Source organism: Rhinolophus hipposideros (genome assembly GCF_964194185.1).
Source record: "Rhinolophus hipposideros genome assembly, chromosome: 11".
Taxonomy (NCBI): Eukaryota; Metazoa; Chordata; class Mammalia; order Chiroptera; family Rhinolophidae; genus Rhinolophus; species Rhinolophus hipposideros.
In genome coordinates this window covers 64,278,043-64,304,776 of record NC_138057.1, presented here as the reverse complement: position 1 = coordinate 64,304,776, position 26,734 = coordinate 64,278,043, and the positions used below count along the sequence as shown (strand labels likewise).

Below are 26,734 nucleotides of genomic sequence, written 5' to 3'. Positions count from 1 at the left end.
TGAAGACAGAGACTTTGGGGATTGGTGAGACAGCCAGGAGAGGTTTTTTGTGCACATAACCTTGTGCAGAGTTGATGTTCAGGCAGGACCCATGGAGGAATCCAACGGCTTTTGCATGTGTGTGTCTCTCCACACCAGTGTCCTGGACCCGTGAGATGAGCTGTTATTAGAAGGAATTAAGTAGGAAGAGGTATGTGTCTATTGTGTGCATGAGAACAAGGAAAGATGCCAGAAAGAGAAAGTTGGGGCCTTAGCTTTTTGTGCGTTTTGATTTAAAGTGTATTTATTATACTGATACTATTCTAACTACAATACTATGATATTATTAGGTTGGTGCAAAAGTAATCGTGGTTTTTGCAATTATTTTTAACCTTTTAAACCGCAATTATTTTTGCACCCACCTAACACACCTCTAATATTTGCTTACTGTTGTATTTCACTTTTTGAAGGGACTTTAGAATAGAGAGAGCAAGAGAGGTCATGAGAAAGGGAAGAATCTAGGCACTCAGAACCTTTCATGCTAGTGATTCACTTGGTGAACTTTTCTGTGTTTTAGTTGCACATTCGGGGCCTGAGATGGTATCAAAAGGAATTTGCCCAGGAAATGATCTTTAACATCACTACCAGCAGCCAGGCTCCTGAGATGTGCTTGGACCTGCGTCCCGGTACCAACTACAGTGTCAGTGTCCAGGCTTTGTCTTCTGTACTTCCCGTGGTCATCTCCCTGACAACCCAAATAACAGGTAAATCTTGAATAACAGCATTTGGATGAACAGAGTCACCATGGAGCTGTAGTTAGGCCTGGATAAAGAGGAACACTACTCCTTTTTATCACTATATAATGAACTGTAAGAGAGAGAGAAAGAAGGACTTGGGATTGGAGAGGGGTGCTAAGGGGCCTGCAACTGTGACTGTAATGTTTTATTTCTTTGTCTTCTTTTTGTGTGTGTAATGTTTTATTTCTTAACAAAGATATCCGAAACGAAATGTTAACACTGATTAAATCTGGGTAGCGTGTACATGATTGTTGGTTAAATTCCATCTGGAGATTTGAAACATTTCAAATATTTCATACTTAAAAGGAATTTTTTCTATTGTTTCTTTCTCAGCAACATATTTAGTTGTCATTCTGTTGCAAGTGCCTTAAGAATAGGTTTCTCTCAGGGAAAAAATGATTGGCAGTCCCACTGTGATAGACTAATTTGTAGTCTATAACGAATTCATTTTCTTGTTTCTCCTCAAACCTGTGATACCCCTCCCACACACACTTGGCGCTAACGCTCAGAACATGATCTTGTTTCTTATTTCACTGAGAAATCAGTAGTAATCAGGTGAGGGCTTGCCAGTCCCAAACCTCCCATTGCCACCTGCATGCAGAACCATATATATTGTCTTCTCTCTTGTCCCACTCTTAAGGCTTCCGCCCACCCCGAAACTGGTGATTGGATCCTATCCCTTCTGGCCTAATCATCACTCTGCCCCGCCGTTCCTCTCCCCACCCCCAATATAGAATTAGTCCCAGCACTGCCCAATCCTGTGGTAATATCTCTTTTTTCAACGAAAACAAAGAAAAAAGAAACCACTTGCTTTGCTTCCGTATTCTCTCCACGTGCTTTGTCTTCTCTCAGACCCGCTTTACGGTAAAACTCCGTGAAGGAAGTGTCTGTGGTACAGGCTCCACATCCTGACCTCCTGTCCTCCCTTTACATGGCTCTAATCTGGAAGCATCAGCCTCCACTGATTTACTAAAAGGGTCCCCATCTTGTAAAATCCACCGGCCAGTTTTGTTCTTAGTCTGGTTTTCTCTACAGCATTTGCTATTCCCTCCTTCTTAGAACACTTTTCCTCTTGGCTTTTGGTTCATCCTGCCTTTTGGCTTCTCCTTCTCAGTCTTTTTCGCTGGCTCCATCTACTTTTATTGGTACGTCCCCCACGCTGCCCACCCACTGTTGCATGTTCCCCCAGCCTCTTCCCTTCCTTTCTCTTCATTATCGACCCTTTCTGCCGAAGTGATCTCTACCAGTCTCGTGGCTATAATATTACCTATATGCTAAGGAGTCTTAAATATGTATCCTAGTCCCCATGTCTCCTCTGAGTTCCACTCTTGTATATCCACCCCTCTCCTAAACATATCCTGTTGAACATCTGGTAGCCATATCCAACAGAACTTTTGATGTCTCACCTCTTCCCTCACCCCTGGATCAATTTTCCACTCAGGTTTCTCTATCTCAGTTATTGGCACTCTTACTCACCAAATGCTTAGACCAAGAGTCATGATTGGTTCTGCCCCTCCCACAAATTCCTAATCCATCAACAAGCCCCCTTGGCTTATTTCCAAACGATATGCTGAATCCTACCACTTCTCCCCACTTTCACCTTTGCCACTAGTAACCCAATCCACGCTCCTGCTTGGACTCCTGCAGTAGATTTCTAACTGGTCTCTGCTTTCACAATTGCCTATCAAGCCCCGCCCCCTCCATGTCTTAAACTTCACCGTAGTTAAAGACATTTTTTAAAAATGCGTATGAGTACATGTTGTTCTCCAGCTCAAAGCTGTCCAATGAGTTTTTGTTAGTTTAGAATAGAATCCAAATCTGCTTATTCTTCCTGGACAATCTCTCCACATGGCTTCCTTACTCTATAGTCACTCAGGTCTCTGCTAAAATGCCATCAACTTAGAGAGGCTCTCCCTGCCCATCCTTTCATAAAGAACCTCCCCGTCTCCACCCCCCCCCCCCAATCACTCTGTCCCGGCTTGAATTGGTTCACAGAAACTGTGTTTTCAAAAATTGTAATTTTAAATTTACTTGTTTATTTTCTTTCTCCCCAACTAAAATAGGAGCTCTTTAAAGCCAGAAAATTTTGTCTGTGTGTTCTACATTGAATACCCAGCACATAAGGGCAGTGCTAGCACATAGCACGACAAAGAAATATTTTTGTAATGAATGAGTAGGAGGGCCAACCCCAAAATGGCCACTGGTGGTATTGATCTTGAAGAGATGCCTGGTTAGTTAAGAAAGGCTTTACACCAAAAAGAATTTACCATGTTTTGGGCTGGAAAGAGAAGCAATGTTCAATTTGGGCATTCCTTTCTTTGTGACTTATTAATATTAAAGTGAATAGCTATTCAGTCTCCTACTCTTTGGTCCTTGTCATGTTTAGATGGTTTGCATTGCTGATTTAAATTAGCATTTCATACTTTTTGAGTTGGGGGAAGGGAGTTTCATCTTGAAGAAACACTTATTTCTACTTTATTTTGTAGGCTAAAATATAGCCCCAGTAGCTCAAGCGTTCTCTGTCTGTGCCACCAGGGGACACTATTGAGCTGTTTAAGTTCATTGAGATCACGACTGCAGATTTTCTAACTCCATCCTTCTTTAAAGGATTTGCAATTTTTTAAAAAAAGGGTGAAAAATTCAAGATCTTATGAAAGGGTGAAAAACAAAACAAAACAAAACACTAAAAAAAGTCCCTTTTATAAAAGGGGGAAAAAGAGAGCCTTATATGTTCTGAGGAGGTACGCCTGGTTACCTAAGATGTAGCTTTATTTTAGTAAAATCATGAACTTTTGCATTTTACCAGAAATGCTAGGCAACGAATTTGGTCCTGGAAAAATGCAGCAACTGACTTCTCAGAAGAAAAGTGAATGAATTTCCCCTATGAGTGTCTTACATTAAACTTACTGATAGGAACAGGATGAAATTGCTTTAAGTATATTGCTGACCTCAGAGGAGAGCAAAAGTTCTAGGAATGTTGAAGGACAAAAGCAAGTGTTGCAGTGAAAACGGAAGACGGTGCTGGTGAGGGGTGGGTGAGCTGGAAATGCTGTCACTGTGTTTCTGACTCATGGCTGACATGCTTCCGCAGGGAGCTCACCGATCCGAGTTCTTCAGAAAAGCCTCACCATTTATTCTCCCTTCAGGTTGGGGTGAAGAATAAACTTTCATCCTTGATGTAGGCCCAAAGAATCAGAATTTCCTGTGTTGATTATGCTATTTTCAATCCACGTTGAAAACACTTGTAGGCAAAATTTTCTTCTCATAGGGAGAGAGAAAAAAATCAGAGAAGGAAAAATGGGGAGAGAGAGAAAGAGAGAAAGCAAATGCATACATAAATGTAAAGATAAAACACTTGTACTACACAACGTGGTGATCATATGAGGTTGCATGTTTAGTATGGAACCAGGAATGCTGGAGGAGAAAATGGAAGAAAAGAGGTAAAGGAAATCATTCCTTCCCACGTCTACCTTTAGTACCAAGGCTGGTAACTTATATAGGAAATTTCCTGTCTCTACCTGCATTCGTAATAAGAAAAAAGAGAATGTACTTTTTCAGATGTTCAGGAAAACAACTGAAAACACAGGTGTGTCTCAAGCATTCTCAGACTGTCCCTTGAAGACGGAGGTACAGTCAGGATAGCTCTTGTTTCTCCCTATAGGATGAGGGACCACAGCCTCCATCTCCGACCCTTTCTCTCTTACTACTGGATGTCCTCAGGAAGGACCATGTAGGACTACGTCTCTTGAGTTCTTCCGCTGTGAGCTTCTCTTCCATGGTTGGCTTACCCACAAACCATCCAAGGGCAGCTCTCCTGTGTCCTCAGGCTAGTTCCAGGGTACCACACTTATTCCTGCTGGTCCCCCTGGCTCCCGGGCTCAGAAGCTGCACCATAGGTCAGGAGAGGGACTGACATTCATCCCAACTGTTTCCCTCTTTGTCCAGACTCTCTAAAAGTCTTTTGTGGACACAGATTTTTTGATATCTGGAGACCGAATGTTAGGTCAGGCCAGAGAGGACATACACATGCCCTTCCATACCTCCAGGGGCCAAGTATTTCTCTCATCTCCAGAAATCTCCCAGGTGCTTTCTAGCTTCCAGTTGAACCCCAACTCTCTAGATAAATGGCTCTGTGGGGATGGGTGTCTCCCAGCTCCTTTCACTGAAAGCATCCAACCCAGTTTAGGCCCCATTGAAACAAGATGATATACCATGCAGGAAAACGGGCTGCATGTGTTATTTTCTTGTGTTAACATTAGCTTTTACAAAATAGGAGTAGGAACATTTCTTGCTGTCAGAAGAATATATGTAGATTTGAAGAGGTACACCTGGTTGTTTAAGATACGGCTTTGTTTCAGAAAAATCTCTGAACTTTTGAATTTTCCTAGAAATGTTAGGCACTGGATTTGGGCCTGGAAAATGTAGCAGTTGATTTTCCAGAAAAAAAGTGAATGAATGGAATTTCCCTTCTGAGTATCTTATAGTACGTTTACTGTAAGTTTACTTACAGTAATCTTACTGATGGGAACAGGAACTCAGAAGCAGGGTTTCCATTTGTCGTGGTAATGGTGGAGGGCCATGCTGCGATTGAACAATATAATTCAGCAAATATTGATTGATTGATTACATACAAAGACCTGTGCAAAGTGCTGAAGGGGATAGGAAGATGAAAAGCAGATTGTCCCTTCTTCCTCAGAGGCCAAGTCTCATAACTTTGTTGATAGGGGAGATTGTAGCTAGCCTCACGATAGCTGATGACTTCTGGTGTAAGCTACCAGTTTTTCCACGGCCACCCATTCCAATTTATCACGCAGTGGGGGAGTGGCATGATCTCTCTGGGCCAGTGCCAAAGATTAGAAAAGAACCATTACAGTGTCTTCATTTATGTGCCTTTTTTATACCCTGTTTCCCCGAAAATAAGACCTAGCCGGACAATCAGCTCGTGTCTTTTGGAGCAAAACTTCATATAAGACCCAGTCTTATTTTACTATAAGACCCGGTCTATAATATGATATGATATGATATAATACAATACAATATAATTAACATAATATAATATAATTAATATAACATAATATAATAATATAATATAATACAATATAATACTGAGTCTTATATTAATTTTTGCTCCAAAAGATGCATTAGAGCTGATTGTCTGGGTAGGTCTTATTTTTGGAGAAATAGGGTATGTGTTAATTTCCTACATTTACTTGAAGTTTACAGAATAAAGTTGGGACCTTTGTTTGGTTTTGGTGCAAGTAAAATTTCCTTTTATTTTTCTTTTTGTCCATTTTTGTGGGTTTTAAGGAATTGTAACACATTTGCACTTACATTACCTCCTTTATTTTCTTGATTTTCATAGCTTGCCTACATTAATGATACTAAGTTTTTGTTATGCTTATCACAACCCCCCAGGTTATTTACTCTTTAACTTTCTTTACAATATTCTTTTTGACATTTAGACATTTTTTAAATTTTCATGTAATCAATCTATTGTTCTATAGCTTCTGCCTCTGGTCATGGCAAGAAAAGCCTTCCCCACCCCGAAATCAGATTAATTCTTATTCTCTGAAATGTTCTAATGCTTCTTAATAGTTTTGCTTATCATATTTAAACTTAGATCCATTTGGAATTTGTTTAGATATATGGTATAAGGCTAAATTAACATGCTACTATTTTTTCCCCCTAAATGATGAGCCAGTTTCCTGTCACCTTTGGAAAGACTGTTCACATCCCACACTATATTCATATTGATTTATTTAGCTCTCTTTCTAGACTGTCCTAGCTTCTATTGTACCTTTCCTTGTCCTGTGCTTGTACCTTACTATTTTAATTATTGTAATTTTATAATATGCAATTTTGCAAGACAGGTTCTTCTTCATTGCTTTTCTCCATACTCTTCAAAATTTTCTCATCATGCAAACCTCATATTTTCCTTTGTTATTTGCTTCTAGTAATGATGGATATTGTCAACACCCAGGAACAGTAATGAGGGTCTCCCCTCATTCTGGGTCTTCCCCCATCTCACATACCCAGGGTAAAAGAACTACATCCTCCAGCCCAGACATGACCCATTTCTTGCCTTGGGTCTGATTTGGTTTAAACCAGCCATGAGGCTAATGGAAAGGAAAGCAGATCTGCCAAGGACAGCAGTTTGGGGGACAGGAAACAGTGCCTTGGAAAATATGACTAGAAGTTAGCGTTCTTTAACCTTGAAATGCGGCTATGAACCAGCCTGATGAAGTTTAGGCCTTTTCATTAGAGAGGAAAAGTAGACTGTTTATAATATAAGGTAGGGAAGGCCTTAAGCAGACAGAGCAGAAGATAGTATAGAAGTCACATGTTGATCGAATCAACTGGATGGTGCTGGTGCATTTAGAACTACATACAAGAGACAGGGAAGTGTGGCATGGAACAAGCAGGGGGTGGTCTTCCTGTTCATTCTGTGGGCCCGCCTTTCTGAGCTGAGAACACGTTGTTCTGCTCTTACTGAGGGTGGTGAGAAACTGAATGGTTTTGAAAGCTTAGCCAAGAGATTAGAGGAACTAGAATTATTAATCTCAGAGAAAAAAAAAAAAAAGGAGAATAATTTAAAAGAGCCTGAGAAGTGTTCTCATATAGAAAAGAGTGAGCAGTTAGTCTCTCTCTAGGCTGAAAACAGGAGCCATATGATAAAAACACTTATTTTACTGTGATGACAAAACACCACAAATGAAAGGGCATTTCAGTGACAGCCATTTCAGTGGGCAGAAGTTTTCCATTTCGGAGGGGCACATTCCGCTGGAGCACAGGTAGGGGACTTGCATACATTCCCCTCTCCCCATCCCTACTGCAGGAACCAGCTGTGGTCCTCCTCAGGCGTGTCAGTTATGGGATCTCTTTCTGGGCACCTCATGCAAGCAGTGTAGACATTCCACCCCTCTGTGTGAGGCCTTGGCTGTTCCAGGTCATCTGCTAGGGTCCCTGGCAGTCCCACAGGTTTAATGTGTAATCTATGCGACCGTATATGGGTGACTTTGGAAGAAATTCTAGATGTATCACTGTTCAACAACAGCTATAAGGGACGCGCTCACTCTTCCACTTGGTCTTAGGGGCCTGGATTTCCTGGTGGTCTGCTCGTCTTTTCTCAGATGCACTTACACTGTCCTGGGGTCACCATGGCCTGTCCTACTGATGACTGACTCCATATCACCAGCACCGTTTGCTTCCAATCTCTGGACCTGTATTTCTGACTGCCTGCTGGACATTTCCACAAGCACTTCAAACTTCACAGGTCTAGAAGGGAGCTGCTTCTGAACTGTTCCCCAGACCTTGATGAAGGATGTCAACCACTGACATACGCGTAGTTGCCAAAACCCAAGCCCAGATTCCTTCTCCTTCCTTATCTTCCACCACATTTTGTTCCATCTCTCCCCTGAGTGTCTCTTCCATCTCCACTCTCAGTGCCATCGCTTGCTTCAGATCTCAGGCACTTTGTACCTAGATTTTTTAAAAAAAATTTAAATTAAATTTTTGAGGGTGACATTAGTAATAAAATCATATAGGTTTCAAGTGTACAATTCTATAATACACTTAGTACATATAGTACAATTATATAATACATTGCATTGTGTGTTCACCACCCAAAGTCAAATCTCCTTCCATCACCATATATTTGACCCCATTTACTCTTTTCTACCTCTCCCCTCCCGCTTTCCCCTCTAATAACCACTAAACTGTTTGTGTCTATGAGTTTGTTTTGGATAACCTGTGCTTCTGCTCTTTTCTAATTCATCCTCCAACGAGCTGTCTAAACTGTGTTTCTAAAAGACACATCTGCTAAGAGTCTTTAAATGACTTTTCCTTATGTCCAGGACTTCAGATCTGACCTCTACCCACACCTCTCACTTGAGTGCCTGCCTCTACCCAGCTGGGCCTCCACATTTCAACCAGACTGAATTACTTGTAGTTCTGTCTGTGCTGGCTCCCTCTCGTTCCTCTTGCCCCTGCATTTATCTGTTCCTGTCTTTGATAGGCTCACCCTCCTGCCCTTTGATCCAGCTGTTCTTCCTCGGCATTCCCACAACTTTGTATAAATTTATCATAGCTCTAAGCACCATGTGTTTACAATATTATCTCCACTATTAGACTCTGAGCTCTGGGAAAACAGAAACAATTATTTCTATGGCTTCCCAGCCTTATATGGTGCCTGGTGCATAGAGGTGTGTGATAAATGTGTGTTGAATGACAGTGTATGAATAACATTCAATAGAGCTTTAAAAACTATCGAGGAAGGTCTAAGTTTTTATTTATTATAATTTGGATTGAGAATTTCTACCCTAAAACTATTTTCTAATTGGATAAATAGAGTCTTGAGTATCTATTTTGGCTTCCTAGTCCTTGATTTTACTGTGGAGGGTTCAGAGCTGGCGGGGGGTGAGGGGGGGAGGTAGGAGAGGAGTCATATTGTATTCCTTCCTGTTCTCTCTTCCTCCTTTCCTCCTGTAAATCTCATCTACTTGATAGCATTGTTGAGAAGATTAAATGAGATGAGGCATATAGAGGACACATCTAGTGTATTTGGTTAGTGCTCAATACAGCTAAGCTGTGTTACTCGCAAGGCAGAATGACAACTGGTGCATAAATGTAACTTCCGGTTAGATGTTAGACCACCAGTGTCAGACAATTAGTATACTCTTTACCCAGTGGAAAATCTGCTTGGGAAATCTGGTTGCTGGGAGAGTAAAATAAAGGATCTAGAAGTCTAATGTGCTGGTCTTTCGCACCAAATAGGGACTTAATCCACCAAGTAAATGTTAATGCCCACAGCATCCACCCTGTCAGTACTGGGGTATTACTGCTCTGTAAAAAAATTTTTTATAGTGAAATATATATAACATAAAATGTACCATGTTAACTGTTTTCCACAGTTTATTGACATGAAGTACATTCAAAATGTGTAAACCATCACCAATATTTCTAAAACATTTTTCTCACCCCAAACAGAAACTTTGTTTCTGTTGAGCAATAACTCCCCATTCCCTACCCACCCCCTCAATCCTTGGCAACCTGTAATCTGCTTCCTGTGTCTATGAATCTGCCTATCCTAGATATTTCATACAAGTGGAATCGTACAATATTCGTCTTTTTGTGTGTGTCTTATTTCACTTTGCACAGTGTTTTCAAGATTCATCCATGTTGTAGCACGCATCAGAATATGCTCCTCACTTCTTATATTAAAATTTTTTTCTTCATGGCCCCACTAGGACCACTTTCTTCATGCTCTTCCTTATTCTGATCATGCCCTATTTTTCAACATGTTTTCAGAGCCTCCCCTTCCGGAAGTAGACTTTCTCTCAGTACATGGAGGGCCTCTACCACGCCTAAAACTGAGGAAAGCCAAGGAGAAAAATGGACCGATCAGGTCAGTCGTGCCCCCTTTTCCAGGGTTGCCCAGTAATCCTCATGAAATGTTTTTGGAAACTTTGGGTGGCTGCACTTGAACAGTTGGGGCAATGCAGTGAGGGCCTCTTTTTTTTGTTCTTTGGCCACTTTAAATTCTTTTGGCCACTTTAAATTAAAGACTGGGCCTTTAATTCCAACCAGCACCCTTCCCAACAAATGGACTTTTAAAGGACCAGAGACAAGCAGCTTAGCTCAAGAAATGAAATCTGTTCCTTTAGTCATTGGACAAGCATTGGCTGGGTGTCTGTGACATGTCAGGCGTTATCCTTTACACTCACATATCTGTTAGTGACAGTGGATCAGCAGCATCATGCCATTTACCAGACAGAATATATTTTTCTTGATTTAAGGTTGATCTTCAGGTATGTGTAGTGGCTTCTGAAAGGGTCATTTGAATAATTCCTTTAATTCATTCATGTATTGAGTCCTGGGCAGACACTGCGTAGTTAATGACTGCTTCTGGGACTCCAAATGGTAGGAGGATAGAATTACTTTACCTCAGTGGGAGGACTACATTGTGTTCAGTTTTTAAGCATTTTATTGACAAAGGTCATGGTAGAATCAGGAAAGCAGAATCATCATTCCTTTTTAGAGAGGAAGATAGAGGTTCTCCTGGAGAGATGAGCAACTTGCTCACAGGAATAAGTCAAAGAGATAACACTACTTTGCCATCCCTGACACACACTACATTCATTGCCTTATGTCTCTCTTGACTGGTCAGTCTAATGACCCTACAGTACAATCAAGGTAAAAATAAATGTGAGGTATTATAAAGAAAGAACATCTGGAGATATTATCTGTGTGTCTCTAATGAAACTTAGGCTTTTTCTCTCTTTCCATTAGTTTAAGTTCAGTAAAATGCTCAAAGGTCTTACAAGGACTGGGTGCCTCCTAAATTGTTCTGTTTCTTGATGCCTGACAAGTAACTGGAAGACATTATAATTCTGTTGCTAAAAGAGAACAGAAGTTGTGATATCACTGCCCGAAAGAATTTGCAAGAGCAAATGTGATATTTGGGTCAAACAATTATTATACGTAAGGCAAAAAGAAGAGTCAAATGACAGTCTACTCTTGTGGCTTGTGCAGGCCAGTGCCTCCAAAACAGGAAGTGGAGATCTGTGAGTCATTCAGGGAGGGGGGTGGTGGGAAAGAGGTGAGGAGTCCTTCCAGAACAGTCATGTTCCAAACAGCCACAACTGCTTCCCTCACGTCATCAGGGCCAATTACCAGCAGGCAAGTGGGGCAATTTCCTCCGCCTGACTGCTAGACCTGGTTTGAGCTGGGGGTAGCAGCTTTGCCAGTGTTAACAGACTTGAGCCTGCTTTGTGCATGGTTGCAGGGCAGTGGCTTGGGGCCCATGGTGGAGCAAGGGCTCTGGGACCAAGGCTTTCTTCCTTAGCTTGTGGATCTTGAGTGGATAATGTAGCCTGTTCTTGGGTCTCTCACTGGCAGTGTCTCCCACCCTTGCCAGACTAGAGGAATCACCTGGGCTACTTTATCAGCAAGCCAAATTCTCAGACTCAGCTCCTGACAAATTGGATTGAGTAGGTCTGGGAATAAGGACTAAAACTTTGTATAATTATCAAGCAACTCAGGTGATTGTGATCATGCTAGCTGGGAAGACCGTTTTCTGTCATGTGAATGGGGCCTCTAGTAGGCAATTGTACAGAGCTCAGTCGTTCAGGTGAACCTTGAACTTGAACACCACCACCTACTTGGAAAGATGAGAAGGATTTGAAGGTGTGCTTATGGACAGGATGGAGCTGCTACAATTTACTTTCTTACCTGTGGCCATCATTTATAGGGATATCTTAAGTCCTCAGGAAAGTTTGTTGTTACAGGTGTTCCCTTGTAGGCGATGGGTGCTTAGTCAATGTTTATTGGTGGTGGCAGTGACAACTCATTGCCCTGCAGGCTTTACTTTGTTCCCTTCAAAGAAATCCCTAACTGCATTAGGACTGACCTGGTGAAAGTGAACCCAGAGTTTGTAGAAATCAGAGCCCGAGGACACCTAAGATGTTTGGAACCAAGATTTTCCAAATCGAACACCTACTCTAGGGGGAGGGCTCCCTTTTCTTAACCTAGTGACTCATGGGAAGCAAGAGATGGGGCATCCGGAATGTGGAACAAGATGTGTATATTTACTGGTAAAGTAGAATTGTGTGGCCTCATGATAATGAATTTTGGAAATTACCCCGATCACATTAGGTAGTGATTCACGTTTTTCCTCTTTACTGAAAATTTACCTCAAGAAACATTAGTAGGGAGGCAATCACAGCCAAAGAGCGGTGTAAGGATTTGCAGAGATACAAGAGTAAGTCATTCAAAATCCTTGCAATCAAGCCTGATAGAGAAAGCAGACGTTCAAACACTTACTATACAAGTAGCAGGAAATATGCACTGAGTAGGTGGTAATACAAAGAAAAGCGTAATTCATTCTCAGTGAAGTTTTATTCTTAGACAACTTTTCTATTTGATGGGATAAAAAATAACAAAACACATGACAAATGACACCTGATTGCTAACCTGTTTCTATGTCTACACTTAAGGAACAGTTTTACAATGTACATGTGACATTTTGCCTTTCTGGCTGGGTCAGGGTACTGCCAGACTAGATGAACTCATGGTGACTTTGCACTCCTTGCTTCTCATCGATTTCATAGGAACTTTGGTATCAGTTCATGAACTGCAGGGAGTGTAAATCACATGAGTTCTATGTTAGGTTACCATGTGATTTCCTGGAGCCTTTTTGCAGAGTTAGTGTTATACATTAACTCTTATAGGCAGTCAGCCTCCATATGACTGACTGCGAAACCCTTTCCACAGCTGGGCTTTATTTGCCCATGTGAAAATCACTGATTAGATCAACTTTATGACATGTATGCCCAAGGCAGTGCAGCAACTTCTCCCAGACAAAGAGGCTGTCCTTGGCATCCATTGGCAGCCAGAACATGAAGAGATTCCTCACCTAGTGTCATCTGGCATTAACTGTGGGTTAAAACTGGAGTTGCTTGACTGTTGGAGCTGTCAGATGAAATCCCATGTGGGCAACAACTTTTTCTTGTCCCGTGTTGTATCTCCAGTGCTTAGAAAAGTGCTTATCTCATAGCGAGCGTGCAAGAAATATGAGTAAATGAATGAATGAATCCCCCAAATGAGAGTCTGATAGACATTTTCTCTTTCCTTCCAGTTCGTATCAGGTGTTAGTGGTTCCCCTGGCCCGCCAAAGCACATTTTCTTGTGATTCTGAAGGGGCTACCTCATTCTTTAGCAACACTTCTGAGGTGGATGGATATGTGGCTGCAGAACTACTGGCCAAAGATGTCCCCAATGATGCCATGGAGATAGCTGTTGGAGACAGGCTGTATTACGGGAAATACTATAATGCACCCTTGAAAACAGGGAATGATTATTGCATCATATTACGAATCACAAGTGAATGGAATAAGGTACCTTTCTTTAAAAGCTCTTATGAACTCTCTATTTTCTTCTTCACATGAAGTTTGAATGTTGGAATATTTGTTTTCCAGATGGACACTGCATGTAATAACCATAAGAATGTATTGAATACTTTGCCTTTATAAAGGACAGGCAGGTGAAACCGTTATGGACATTGATAGTCTACTTCCTGGAGGACCTGGTTGGAACTGCATTAGGACTGACCTGGTTTTGATTCTTTTACTGAAGCTTCACAAATGCTCTCATTTTCCTGCGCTGCTGAAGCCTGAGTTGGAGAGTAATATCTGGATCTCTCTGTCACTTCCATGTAGTACTTCCATGTAGGAGGCTGCTGCCTCCTCTCATTCTCCCAGAAGCAGGGGAGGGAGGGGCAGATTAAGCTCGGCATTGCATTATTTTCTGCTTGCATTTCTGCTTCCTTGGCTATTGCATAGGTTCTCCTCTCCTCCCCTCTGTCCTTAGCTGTGTTCTTCCAGCAGTGGCTCTTTCATGAGATATAGACCCAAATATTCATCATATAATAAATAAATATAATGAGCTGGACAAACAGAATAGCAACCGCTGGATCAGGCAGTCAGGGATGGAAGATGTGCTGGAGGAACCACTGTGATGGTTGCCCAGGAGAACTCTGTAAGTTTGGTGTAAATTCGTAAGAGTTGGTCATTGAAACTGGAAAAATTAATTACTATTAATAGAAACATCTCTTGAATGATGACTTTGAGCCATCACATATTTAAAACTGAGGCACTATTAAATTCTATATAAGACACAAGTGTAATGTGCTATTATCATGCTTGATATAAAACCAATAGGTACTTTTAAGAACTTGTGCAAAGTTCTTTTAAGAACTGCAGCAAAGAGACCTAGTAGTGTTTTGTGACAATAATGTAGGAATTAAGAACTGGAAGGTTAAAACCAAGAATATGTTGCCCTGAACTTGTTCAAAAGGTTTTTATGACTTAGACAAGGCCTTCTTGTTGGAAAATTACCTGGAAACCCTGGTTTGGCATGTCTAGTCATAGACACAGTACGGGCAGTACAAAATGAGTATAATTTAAAAATTGGTCAGAGAGCTGCTATTCCAGATTGAGATTTTGGTCTGAAAGAGTGTATTAGTCAGATTGGGCTGCCATTACAAAATACCATAGTCTGGGTGGTGTAAACAACAGACATTTATTTCTCACTGCTCTGGAGACTGGGAATTCCAGGATTTAGGTGCAGGCCTATTTGGTTCCCTATTGAGGGCCCTCTTTCTGGCTTGCAGACAGCTGCCTTCTTGCTGTCTCCTCACATGGTGGAGAGTGAGTGAGCTCAATCTTTCTCATTTTATGTGGATGCTAATCTCATCATGGGAGCCCCACCCTCATGACCTCATCTAACCCTGATCACTTCCCAAAGGCCCTACCACCAAATACCATCACACTGGTGGTCAGAGCTTCAACATATGAATTTGGGGGGAACATAAACATTCAGTCCATAACAGGGAATAAAGTGGGAGGTTAGGATAAGAATTCTAGTTTATAGGAAACTTTCCTGTGATGTCATTGTTACCTGTTCATATGGCTGAACAGAACATGTGTTGTTCTCTAGCTGCTAAAGGAGATGAAGGGGCTTTGAAAAAATTTATATTTGGACTTGCATATTTGAATTGCAATTCCCCCTGTGGGTTTCAAATATATTAGTGTTACCATCATATTAAAATCAGTAGTGATTTATTTGTTTGTTTATTTATTTAGCTTTCTAAACAGCTTTACTGAGATACAATGTATATACCATATAATTTACCCATTTCAAGTGTACAATTCTATGGTTTTTAGTGTATTCAAAAGGTTGTACAAAATTAATAGTCAGAAATCAGTTGCATTTGTATACACCAATAATAAAATATCAGAGGGAGAAATTAAGAAAACAGTCCCATTTATAATTGCTTCAAAAACTATAAAATACTTAGGAATAAATTTAACTAAAGTAAAAAACCTGTACTCAGAAAATTATAAGACACTGAAAAGAGAAATTAAAGAAGATACAAATAAATGGAAACACATACCATGCTCATGGATAGGAAGGATTAATATAGTTAAAATGTCCATATTGCCTAAGGCAATATATAGATTCAATGCAATTCCTATCAAACTACCAAGGACATTTTTCACAGAAATAGAGCATATAATCCTAAAATGTATATGGAACCATAAAAGACCCTGAATAGCCATGATAGTCTTGAGAAATAAGAACAAAGTGGGAGGTATCACGATAGTTGACATCAAATCATACTACAAGGTTATAGTAATCAAAACAGCACGGTACAGGCATAAAGACAGACACATAGATCAATGGAACAGGATAGAGAGCCCAGAAATAAATCCATGCCTATATAGTCATTTAATCTGTGACAATGGAAGCAAGAATTTACTTTGGGTTAAAGACAGTCTATTCAATAAATGGTATTGGGAAACCTGGACAGACACATGCAAAAAAATGAAGCTGGAGCACCTCCTTACACCATATACAAGAATAAATTCAAAATGGATTAAAGACTTCAATGTAAGATCTGAAACCATAAAGCTCCTAGAAGAAAATACACGAAGTAAATTTGCAGACATTACCCTTAGTAATATTTTTACTGATATTTCCCCTTAGGCAAGGAAAATAAGACTAAAAATAATCATGTGGGATTACATCACACTGAAAAGCTTTTTCACAGCAAAGGAAACCATCAATAAAACAAAAAGGCATCCCACTGAATGGGAGAAGATATTTGTCAATGATACATCTGATAAGGGGTTAATATCCAAAATTTATAAAAGAACTCGTTCAACTCAACACCAAAAAAACAAACAACCCAATTAAAAAATGGGCAGAGGACATGAAGAGACATTTTAATAAAAAGGACATACAGATGGCAAGCAGACATGAAAATATGTTCAACCTCACTGATCATTAGAGAAATGCAAATAAAAACCACAATGAGATACAACCTCACTCCAGTCAGAATGGCTATCATCACTAAATCAACAAACAAGTGCTGGCGACGATGTGGAGAAAAGGGATCCCTTGTGCACTGCTGATGGGATTGCAGATTGGTGCAGCCACTATGGAAAACAGTATGGCAGTATTTCAAAAAATGGAACTACCTTATGACCCAGCAATTCCACTCCTAGGTATCTATCCAGAGAAACGCAAAACATTAATTCGGAAAAATTTATGCACCCCTATGTTTATTGCAGCACTATTCACAATAGCCAGGACATGGAAACAATTGAAATGCCCATCGGTAGATGACTAGCTAGATTAAGAAACTGTGGTACATTTATACAATGGAGTATTACTCGGCTATGAAGAGGAATGAAATCTTACCATTTGCAATGATATGGATGGACCTACAGAACATTATGCTAAGTGAAATAAGTCAGACAGAGAAAGACAAGTACCATATGATCTCACTTATATGTGGAATCTAAAGAATAGAATAAATAAACAAACTAATCAGAAACAGTCTCAGAGATACAGAGGAAAAACTGAGGGTTGCTAGATGGGAGGGTGGTGGGGTTGAGGGAGAAGGTGGGGGGATTAGAAAGCACAATCAGTAGCCACAAGATTGCCACAGGGATACGAAAGACAGTTTGGGGAATGTAATCAATAATGTAAAGATTTTGTAGGGTATCCTATGGACACTTGTCTCATTAGGGAGACCACTTCATGGACGGTGTAGGTGCCTGACCACTGCAGTGTACACCTGAAGCTGAAGCTGAATAATAATGAATGTCAACTATAATTTAATTATATATATAGTCACAGGATGTGGAGTACAGCATAGGGATAGAGTCCATGGAATTCTAACAGCTGTATATGACGTCAGAGGGATAGTAGATTGGGAGAGGGGGTTATCACTTTGTGAGGGGTGTAAATGTCATTTTACACAAAACTGTTACATTGTTTTGTACACCTAAAACTAATAATAAAAAAATTAATTTTAAAAAGGTTGTACATCCATTACCACCATATAATTCCAGAACATTATAGCAGTGATTTATTTTTAACATTTATTTTTAATTGCAGTAAAATACACAGCACATAAAATTTGCCATCCTAATAATTTTTAAGTGTACAGTTTAGTAGTACTAATACATTTATATTGGTATGCAACCAATCTCCAGAACTCTCTTCAACTCACAAAACTGAAACTCTATAGTCATTAAACAACAATTCCCCATCCCTCCCTCAACTCCTGGCAGTTATCCTTCTATTTTCTGTCTATGAATTTGACTACTCTAAGGTACCTTATGTAAGTAGACTCATACAGTATTTATCTTTTTGTGATTGAATTATTTCACTTAGCATAATGTCCTCAAGGTTTATCCATGTTGTGGCATATGTTAGAATTTCCTTCCTTTTTTTAGACTGACTAATATTCCATTGTATGTATCTACCACATTTTGTTTATCCATTCATCTGTGGACAGATACTTGGGTTACTTCCATCTTTTGGCTATTGTGAATAGTGCTGTTATGAACATGGGTGTACAAATATATCTTGGAGACCCTGCTTTCAAATTTTGGGGGATATACCCAGAAGTGAAATTGTTAGTCATATGGTAATTCCATTTTTAATTTTTTAAACAACTGCCATACTATTTTACATAGCAGCTGCACCATTTTACATTCCCACCAATAGTGCACAAGGCTTTGATTTTCTCCACATTCTCGCCAGCACTTGCTGTTTTCTGTTTTGACAATGGTCATTCTAATGGATGTGAAGCGGTATCTCATTGTGGTTTTGGTTTGCATTTCCTTAATGATTAGTGATGTTGAACATTTTTTCATATGTGGGTGTTTTTGACAACTTGTATATCTTCTTTTGAGAAATGGTTATTCAAGTCCTTTGCCCATTTTTAAGTTGTTATTTATTTCTTTGTTGTTGAGTTTTAGGAATTCTCTATATAGTTTAGATATTAATCCCTTATGAGATATACAATTTGCAAATATTTTCCTTCCACTCTGTAGGCTGCCTTTTTACTCTGTTGATAGTGTCCTCTGATGCACAGAGGTTCTTAATTTTGGTCAAGTCCAATTTGTCTCTTTTTTTCTTTTGTTGCCTGTGCATTTGGTGTCACATCCAAGAAATCACTGCCAAATCCAATTTCATGAAGCTTTTTCTCTGTTTTTTTCTGAGAATTTTAGGTCAAATATTTAGGTTTGATCCATTTTGATTTAGTTTCTCTATTTGTTGTTAGGTAGGGGTCCCACTTCATTCTTTTGCATGTGGATATCCAGTTTTCCCATCACTATTTGTTAAAAAGATTTTCTTTTCCCATTGAATGGGTTTGGCACCCTTGTCAAAAGTCATTTGACCATATATGGAAGGAGTTTTTTCTTTTTTAATTTGAATAAAATGAAAACCATATATGGAAAGGTTTATTTCTGGGCTCCGTATTCTGTTCCATAGGTCTGAATGTCTCCCTTTATGTCAGTATCAAACTGTTTTGATTACTGAAGCTTTGTAAGTAAAACTTGAAATCAGGCAGTGTGAGTTTTCCAATTCCCCCATTTTGTTTTTCCTCTGTGTATCTGTCCCAATAAATAGCATCACCATGCTCCCAGTTGCTAAGACAGAAATCTAGGAATAATTCTTGTCTCCTCCCTTTTTCTTATTTCTTGTCCGGCCCATCATCAAATTGTGTCAATTCTATCATCTTAATGCTGTTTAAAATCATCCTTTCCTTTCCTTCTTCATTAACACTGTTTGGCCTTTGTCTTGTCTGAACATGAATTTTCTTTTTTTTTTCTGGTTCTAGGGGAAAGATTTTCTTTTTTTTTTAAATTAAAGTTTATTGGGGTGACAATTGTTGGTCAAGTTACATAGATTTCAGGTGTACAATTCTGTATCACATCATCTATAAATCACATTGTGTGTTCACCACCCAGAGTCAGTGAACATGAATTTTCTAACTCATCTTCCTGTCTGTTTTTCTGCCTATCTCCTTTTTTCATACTGCTCCCACAAAAAGTTTTATAAAATACAAATCTCATCAAGGCACTTCATTTGAATGAGTTCCCTTCTTCACCCGGGCCTGCCAATTTCTTTTCTTTAGTACACTCAGTTCCTTAGTTACTGCCTTGCTATTGGAGTTCTGTTTTTCTTGCCCAATGTCTTGAAATACATCCTTCACTGGTTAGTCTTGCATATTATCTTTCATTAGATGGACTTGATGCCTAAGCATCAGGCAAAATTTAGTCACATTCAAAACCTTATGCCCATTTTAAGCTTTTCCCAGAGTTTTTCAGGATAGATATTTCTTTTTCAATTTTGAATAAAATGAAAACCAGAATGGCTAAGCCTGTCACTTGAAAGAGAATCTCCATTGCAGTTGGAGGGATCTTTCTCTAACCCCTACTATTCCGTTTCCTCTGGGGAATATTTTGCTGATTTTATCATAGACAGTAATCCCAGCATTCTTACCAGGCAAATATGCATAAAATAATAGTGGGGGAGAAGAAGAGAAAGTATTTCATTCCATGAGTTTGTGGGTCTCTTCTACTGCGGATGAACTTTCATAATGTGTTCTTTTTGCTTTCTTCCTGGCTCTTGGGTACATTTTGGGTAACTGAGGTTGCCGGGTAAGTATCATCCAGATGGATGAAATATTATTATTTATCAGGACTTCTCCCAGCCTTGCCTATCACATGCACCATGACTTCTTGCTGAACCTGGATGTGACCTCAGAATCTTTTCCAACATCGTCCTGCAGGCAGTCAATGCCAGTTGCTCAGAGCTGGCAAGAGGAATGAAACTTACTGCCATGCCTGTGGTTTACCCACAGAGTGTGCTTTCTGAGATCTATAGAAAGCTATAGAAGTGATTCCTGGGATCATTTGTGTCCCTGCTACCCAAGGCAGTCCCTTGAACACCTGGTGCTCATAGGGCTAAGTTGTAATATGTTAGAGCTAGATGAGACTGCAAAGATCTTGTAGTCCAAACTAACAGCTAAAACCCTGAATCTTGGAGGGCTAAACTGTGCTATTTAAACTGACCTCAGGTGCCACCGAGTTAAATGTATTGCTGTTTTTTTCTTTTATAGGTGAGAAGGTGCTCCTGTGCAGTTTGGGCTCAGGTGAAAGGTAAAATCATTTTTCTGCCTAAGAATGCTGTCCTTAGTTCTATGTCCAATCTGTAGCATCAGTTGTATGTTAATGAGACTTCTTTTGACATTGTCACAGGTAACAGGAACCCATCTCATATTAGTTGAAGCAAAAAGCCATAGCTGCAAAGGGTGGGGGGTGGGGGCTATGGAATCTGAACAACAGCTGCGTCCCCATGAGTGGGACTCTCCCTTTCTGGCTGCCTCTTGTCTCTGCTGTTTCTAGGTGTGAGCTGGCCTCATTTTTTTTTGATCAGAAGCTGTGCGGTGGGGAGAGTTGGGCCCCAGCTGCCCCAGCTTAGTAACCTCAGTGGGAACAGAAAGTTTTTCAGTTCAGGGAACGTCTTTTCTCTTAGGTTATGTGTTGGATGAATCACTGTTAATAGGAGATGGTGTACTATGGTGTTGGCCTACCTTGGTCTTGGGCTTACTCGTATGGCTAGTTGGGGGGCAGATTCGTGTGGTGACAACCCCACCAGGGTTGCACCAAGATGGGGACATGATCCCTGTCAGGAAAAGAGGCACAAAAAACATGTTGGCAGATCAAAACAAAGAGCCTCAACAGTCCGCTGCTTTCAACCATTTGCTTAATATTTTCACACACATACACATACTCGTATGCTATTAAGAAAGACACCCTCCATTAAGAAAGTGAAATTATCTATCCTCCATGCAATGGAAAGTGGAACCCTAGTGGAAGGTAACTCAAAGGTAGGTCTGTTACTGCATCCAGCTCCTAGATTCCTAGGCATAGTCCATTCCTCTTGATCAAATCCAGATGTGCTTCTTATGGCCTGTTTAGCAATCCATGACTAAATGGCAAATTCAACCATTCTCAAACCACAGTATATAATATGAAAGGAAAAACAATACGTACTTTCATTTAGAAAGCAGGAAAAGATAGAGTACTGTGCAGTGGTCAGGGGGCCCATAACAATGACCACATCCTGCTGGATGGGAAAAGCAAGTATCCCCATCCCTGGGAGCAGAATGCATCACTGGATCAGTCAGTTGGGCTGCCTCAGTCTTTTCCTGAGTCTCCTGATGGGAGAGTACCCGTGTTCATTTCCTCAAAGGTGTACCTAACAGATGCAGTGGGGAGGAGCTCTACTGAGTCCTGTACGGTTTAAACCTTCTGCTTCCTACACGCAGTTATCCAGGCAGGGGTGGGGAGGGAGGAGAGTTGCCTGAGGGACTGAGCAATGACGGGTCCTTGTTTGCCAGGCTGGGATTTCCCTGGCAGTACATTTCTTTAAACCATCAGGCAGGCAGCCAGTGGATTTGATTCCCAGAAATTCCATTAGTTTGTAGCTAGTTTATGACCTTTCCCTTGTGGTTTATGAGTCCTAGCAACAGCCTGAGGAATTCTGCCTTTAGCCCACAGTATCAGTTTAACCCCTTACAGCCTGTCCCTTACTTCATAGCAGCATAAAACAATAGGCTGGGGTGGTGAGGAAGAGCTGATATAACCCTGCTTCCAGGAGAATTCCAGTGGGGAATTAGGCTTCCTACATTCATCTGCTTATCCCCTAACCTTATCTCTCATATTTTTATCTCTATTCACACCAACTTCGGTAAGGTTGGAGGACTTGGCTTTTCAATCAGGCAAGACATAGTACCTGACTGTCAGCCATCTTGGATTACGGATTGCCAGGTGGTGAGGGTCAGTCTGTCTGTCTGTCTGTCTGTCTGTCTCTCTCTCTCTCATCTCCAGCTTTTTGAGATATAACTGGCCTAACATTGTATAAGTTTAAGGTGTACAACATGATGATTTGATACACATATATATTGCAAAATGATTACCACAAGGTTAGTTAACACCTCCATCATCTCACATAATTACCACATACTGGGGGTGCCAAAAAAATGTATACAAGTGGACACTTTGGTCAATGTTGCTTAAGCAGTAGTTTGCCGTAATAAGAAATGTCTGGACGCTGATGGTAACCACTTTGAGCACCTCTTGTAATTGCAGAAGTCAAATGTGACTTTTATTCATCTTTTGTTATTGGTATATTTGAGTATTACAATTTTAATACAGTTTTCCTTTCTTAAAATGTGTATACATTTTTTGACATCCTCGGTATATATGGATATATACACGATGTGTGAGAACATTTCAAATCTCCTAGCAACTTTCTTATTTATAATACAGTATTGTTAGCTATAGTCACAACGTTGTGCTTTAGATCCCCAGAATTTACTCATCTTGTACCTGGAAATTTGTACCCTTAGATCAATATCTCCCCATTTCCTCTACCGCCCAGCCCATGGCAACTACCATTCTAGTCTCTATTTCAATGAGTTCAGCTTTTTTATATTCCATGTATAAGTAAGCTCATATAGTACTTGTCTGTCTCTATTTCACTTCGCGTAAGTGAGGGCCTCTTTTAACAAAGATTTATGCTGTTACATTTCTGCATCCACATAGGCTAAGCTCCCTTTATTGGAGTTTAATGAAGTCCACAAGAAACAACCCCACATTCCAACATTTGGGTTGGGGTTACCACAAGGAAAAGAGGTGCTTTTATCAGAAAAATGGACATGCACAAGTATACCAGAAACAATAGCTTCCAGAATCCAGTTTTCAGCAACTGTTTGGCATGACTGGCAAACACTCAAACTGGATAGAAGAAATGGCCAGAGACTTGCTGCATTCTACTATGGTTAAGTTAAACAGGAAGCATTTTCCTTTGGAAATATCTAAGTGGCTTTTGGCAGTGCTTTCTTCCCCCTCTCAAATTAAGAACCAACATTGAAAGAGAGTTTGAACCTTTGAATTCAAACTACTGGAAAGCTCTGAATAGAAAACCAATGGTTATGTTGAAATTCTGGAGGTAATTCTAGCATATATTTATCTATGTACATAATTTACCTAGGTTGTGCACTAACCTCTTGCAGTCTCCTTTTGCAGAAAGGAGACATTGTTCCAGTTCACTCATGTCAGGCAATCGCTCATGCTTGCCTTTGCCCGGTCATGAATTATGCTATTTACTTTTTGCAAACTGCCCCAAAAGAGCTTTGTTATAGTTACAAGGGAACCCGCAGTCAGTTTGATGGGAATTGCTGAGGCCTGGGCTTCCTCGCCCGAGTCCTGCTACTAATCAGCCCGATGTCTTGTCTTTGAAATTATATTTAAGTTGGCTGATTCTCAATGGCTTCTTTCCGAGATCTGTGAGATCCCTTCCAGCCACAAAGTACTATGAGTCTGTGATTTTTTGAGTCACAAAGCAAGGTGACTCATGTGAGATGGTAAGTTTATAATCAGGAAACATTCCTCAGTGTTAGGCCGAAATCTCTGAGTCCTTAGTGACTACTCCTCTTTCTCTTTCAGCCCACATTTTGTACCTTGGACATTTCTCTCTGATTTTCATTGGTGTGTTCACTCCTGAGCGTAGGCCTTTCTATCTGTAGCATGCATGACTGGCAAAGCCTCCTATCTCATCACATGTGTTCAAGGTTTCCCTCTTCACTCCAGCCTGCACACCACCAGCTGACTCGTATTTGTAAACTGCAGCACTGATTTTATTATTTCCCCACAACTGTTCTTCCACAGTTCTCCATTACTTTTTAGCCTGGTTTCTAAAGCCTCGGTTTGGCACCAACACAGCCTTCTAATTGCATCTCTCATTCCTCCATATGCCAGCTCTTCGCTGGGTATGACCTCTGCCCTCTCTCCTTAATGTATTTGCTTATCCGATTGCATACATGCTTCCACCTGGATTGCCCTATAACCTCCCAGTAATCTCTGCTTATTACAATCCCACCTGTTCTTCAAGATTAAAATAAAATACCACGTCCTTTCTGAAGCTTTTTTTATTTCTTCAATGGGACAGGCTCTCTCTCTCTCTCTCTCTCTCTTTCTCTCTCTCTCTCTCTCTCTGTCTCTCTCTCTCTCTTTCTCTCTGTCTCTCTCCCCCCCTCTCCCCCCCTTGTCCCTTTCTCCCTCTCTGCCCCCCACCCGCCCCTTTAGTCATTCTGCCATACTTTAGAGCAACTGGTACACCTGTGTTTTCCTATTGGATTTCATGCCCTTAAGGAAGTGCATCTGAAGAGCTGGAGCAGTGCCTGGCACACGTTAGGTGCTTAATCAGAATTTATGGAATTGGGTTGAATGATTACCAGGGAATCAGAAGTACAGTTTGATGAAAAACAAAGCATAGTAGGTGCAATATTTATCAAATTAAATAAGCCAGAGATTATCTACATCAAGATATAAGCCTACAGTGTACATGTACTCGTGAATATGTATGCATACTCGCACGTACACACTCACAGTCATTTTAAAGCTTCATAATTGTGGTAGTCAGGGTTCTAAGGTGGCCTCACAAATTTCTGGCCCCTGGTGTATACCCGCCTTCTCTCAGTTATTCATTCAAAGGCTATTCTAGGTATTGCTGTCAATGGATTTGAAGATGTAATTAAGGTCCCAAATAGGGAGATTGACTAGATGGACCAGTCCTAATCCCATGGGTCCTTTACATTTGGGTCTACAGGTCAGAGACAGGGAAAATTGGAGATTCAAAGGGAGAGATAGACTTGACGTAAAGGTTTCTCCTGCTTGCTTTGAAGACAGAGGGGACCACATGGTAGGACTGTGGGTGGCCTGTAGGAGCTGAGTGGCCCCTGGCTGACAGCCATTAAGAATATGGGGACCTCAGTCTTATACCTGCAAGGAACTGAATTGAGCCTGTAACCTGAGTGAGCTTGGAAGCAAATTCTTCTGCACAGCCTCCACAGGGGAATGTAGCCCACCCTGAAACCTTGATTTCAGCCTTGTGAGGACCTGGTCCTAAAGTGCCTGCCTGCTGACCCACAGAACTGTGAGCTAGGAATTGGGTGCTAGCTGCTAAGTTTATGGTAATTTGTGAAGCTGTAATAGAACAATGTTGCTGATGCATCAGGCTTTATTTGTCTCCAAATTAGTTTTCTACTTTGATTTCCTTTGCCATCTCCTACCCTGTAAGGAATTCAAGTGAAGAGACCCTAGAATTGCAAAGAGAAATTTCACACTCATTAGAAATCACAGTGCTAATTATTTGCAGCTTTTAGAGAATAGAATTGTTGCTTTCAGGAAATGACGCTGCTCATGTAAATTCGTGCAAAAATGTCCACAACCATAGGAACTCCCTGAGCAGTCACGAAGTCTGAGAATAGGAATAGGGTCTTTCTAACTTGCTCTTCAGTGTCTGTGATATTTCCATTCGTGGAGGATTAAAGATAAGTCCAGAGATGTCCGAAGACAATGGTGGAGTTTAAGCCTAAAGAATTTACCCTTTTCCAAGAATGATCACTGAGAATGTGGGGTATAACATAGGAGTCACTCACCTGGCTTTCTGAAAGAATATTCTACAAGTTACTCAGGAAAAAAAAGAAAAGAAAGAAAAGCATGATTTCATGGCATGAGACTATGGAAGGGAGGGTAACCAGAGGATGGCAAAACTCTAAAAAATGAAACTCACACTGGGCAGTTGTAAGATTTCTGGGTCAGGGATTAATGGGGAAAGTCCTTAAAGAAGCCTTTGTGGCTACACCCTGAGTGTTCTGAATGGGATTGACTCAGATTCACAGAGAATGTAGACAAAGAGACATATAACCAGGAGCTGTTCTATCAGCAAGAATCATGCCTGGAGCCAGACCCCAAGTCACGTTACCCGTACTCAATAAAGATGATTTTCCAATAATTGTGTATAGAGAGTCAGGAAGAGTTGGGCTCACTGCTCAGGGTGAATGATGTCCTGCTGGTGGATGGTCAAGAGAAAGTCACGTTCCCCAATTCTTACTTTACTTCTGTACCGGTGGTTTGTGAGGGGATATGTGAAAGCCAGGGAAGAACTAACTGCTCTACATAACTTGCAGTCTCCTGACCTGGATGACGCACATTCTAGCAGGTTCAAAATATAATTTGCAAATGAGA

At 40.6% G+C, this 26,734-nt stretch overlaps 1 protein-coding gene across 2 annotated transcripts in view; it reads left to right on the top strand.

Moving 5' to 3' along the window:
- Window positions 1–26,734, top strand: part of SUSD1 (sushi domain containing 1) — a 113,057-nt gene that overhangs the window by 76,778 nt on the left and 9,545 nt on the right. For both annotated transcript variants that reach the window (XM_081067550.1, XM_081067549.1), the window contains exons 12-15: window positions 557–743; window positions 10,083–10,179; window positions 13,411–13,669; window positions 20,758–20,797. In XM_081067550.1, coding sequence (XP_080923676.1) covers window positions 557–743; window positions 10,083–10,179; window positions 13,411–13,669; window positions 20,758–20,797 — 583 coding nt within the window. The remainder of the gene's footprint in view (window positions 1–556; window positions 744–10,082; window positions 10,180–13,410; window positions 13,670–20,757; window positions 20,798–26,734) is intronic.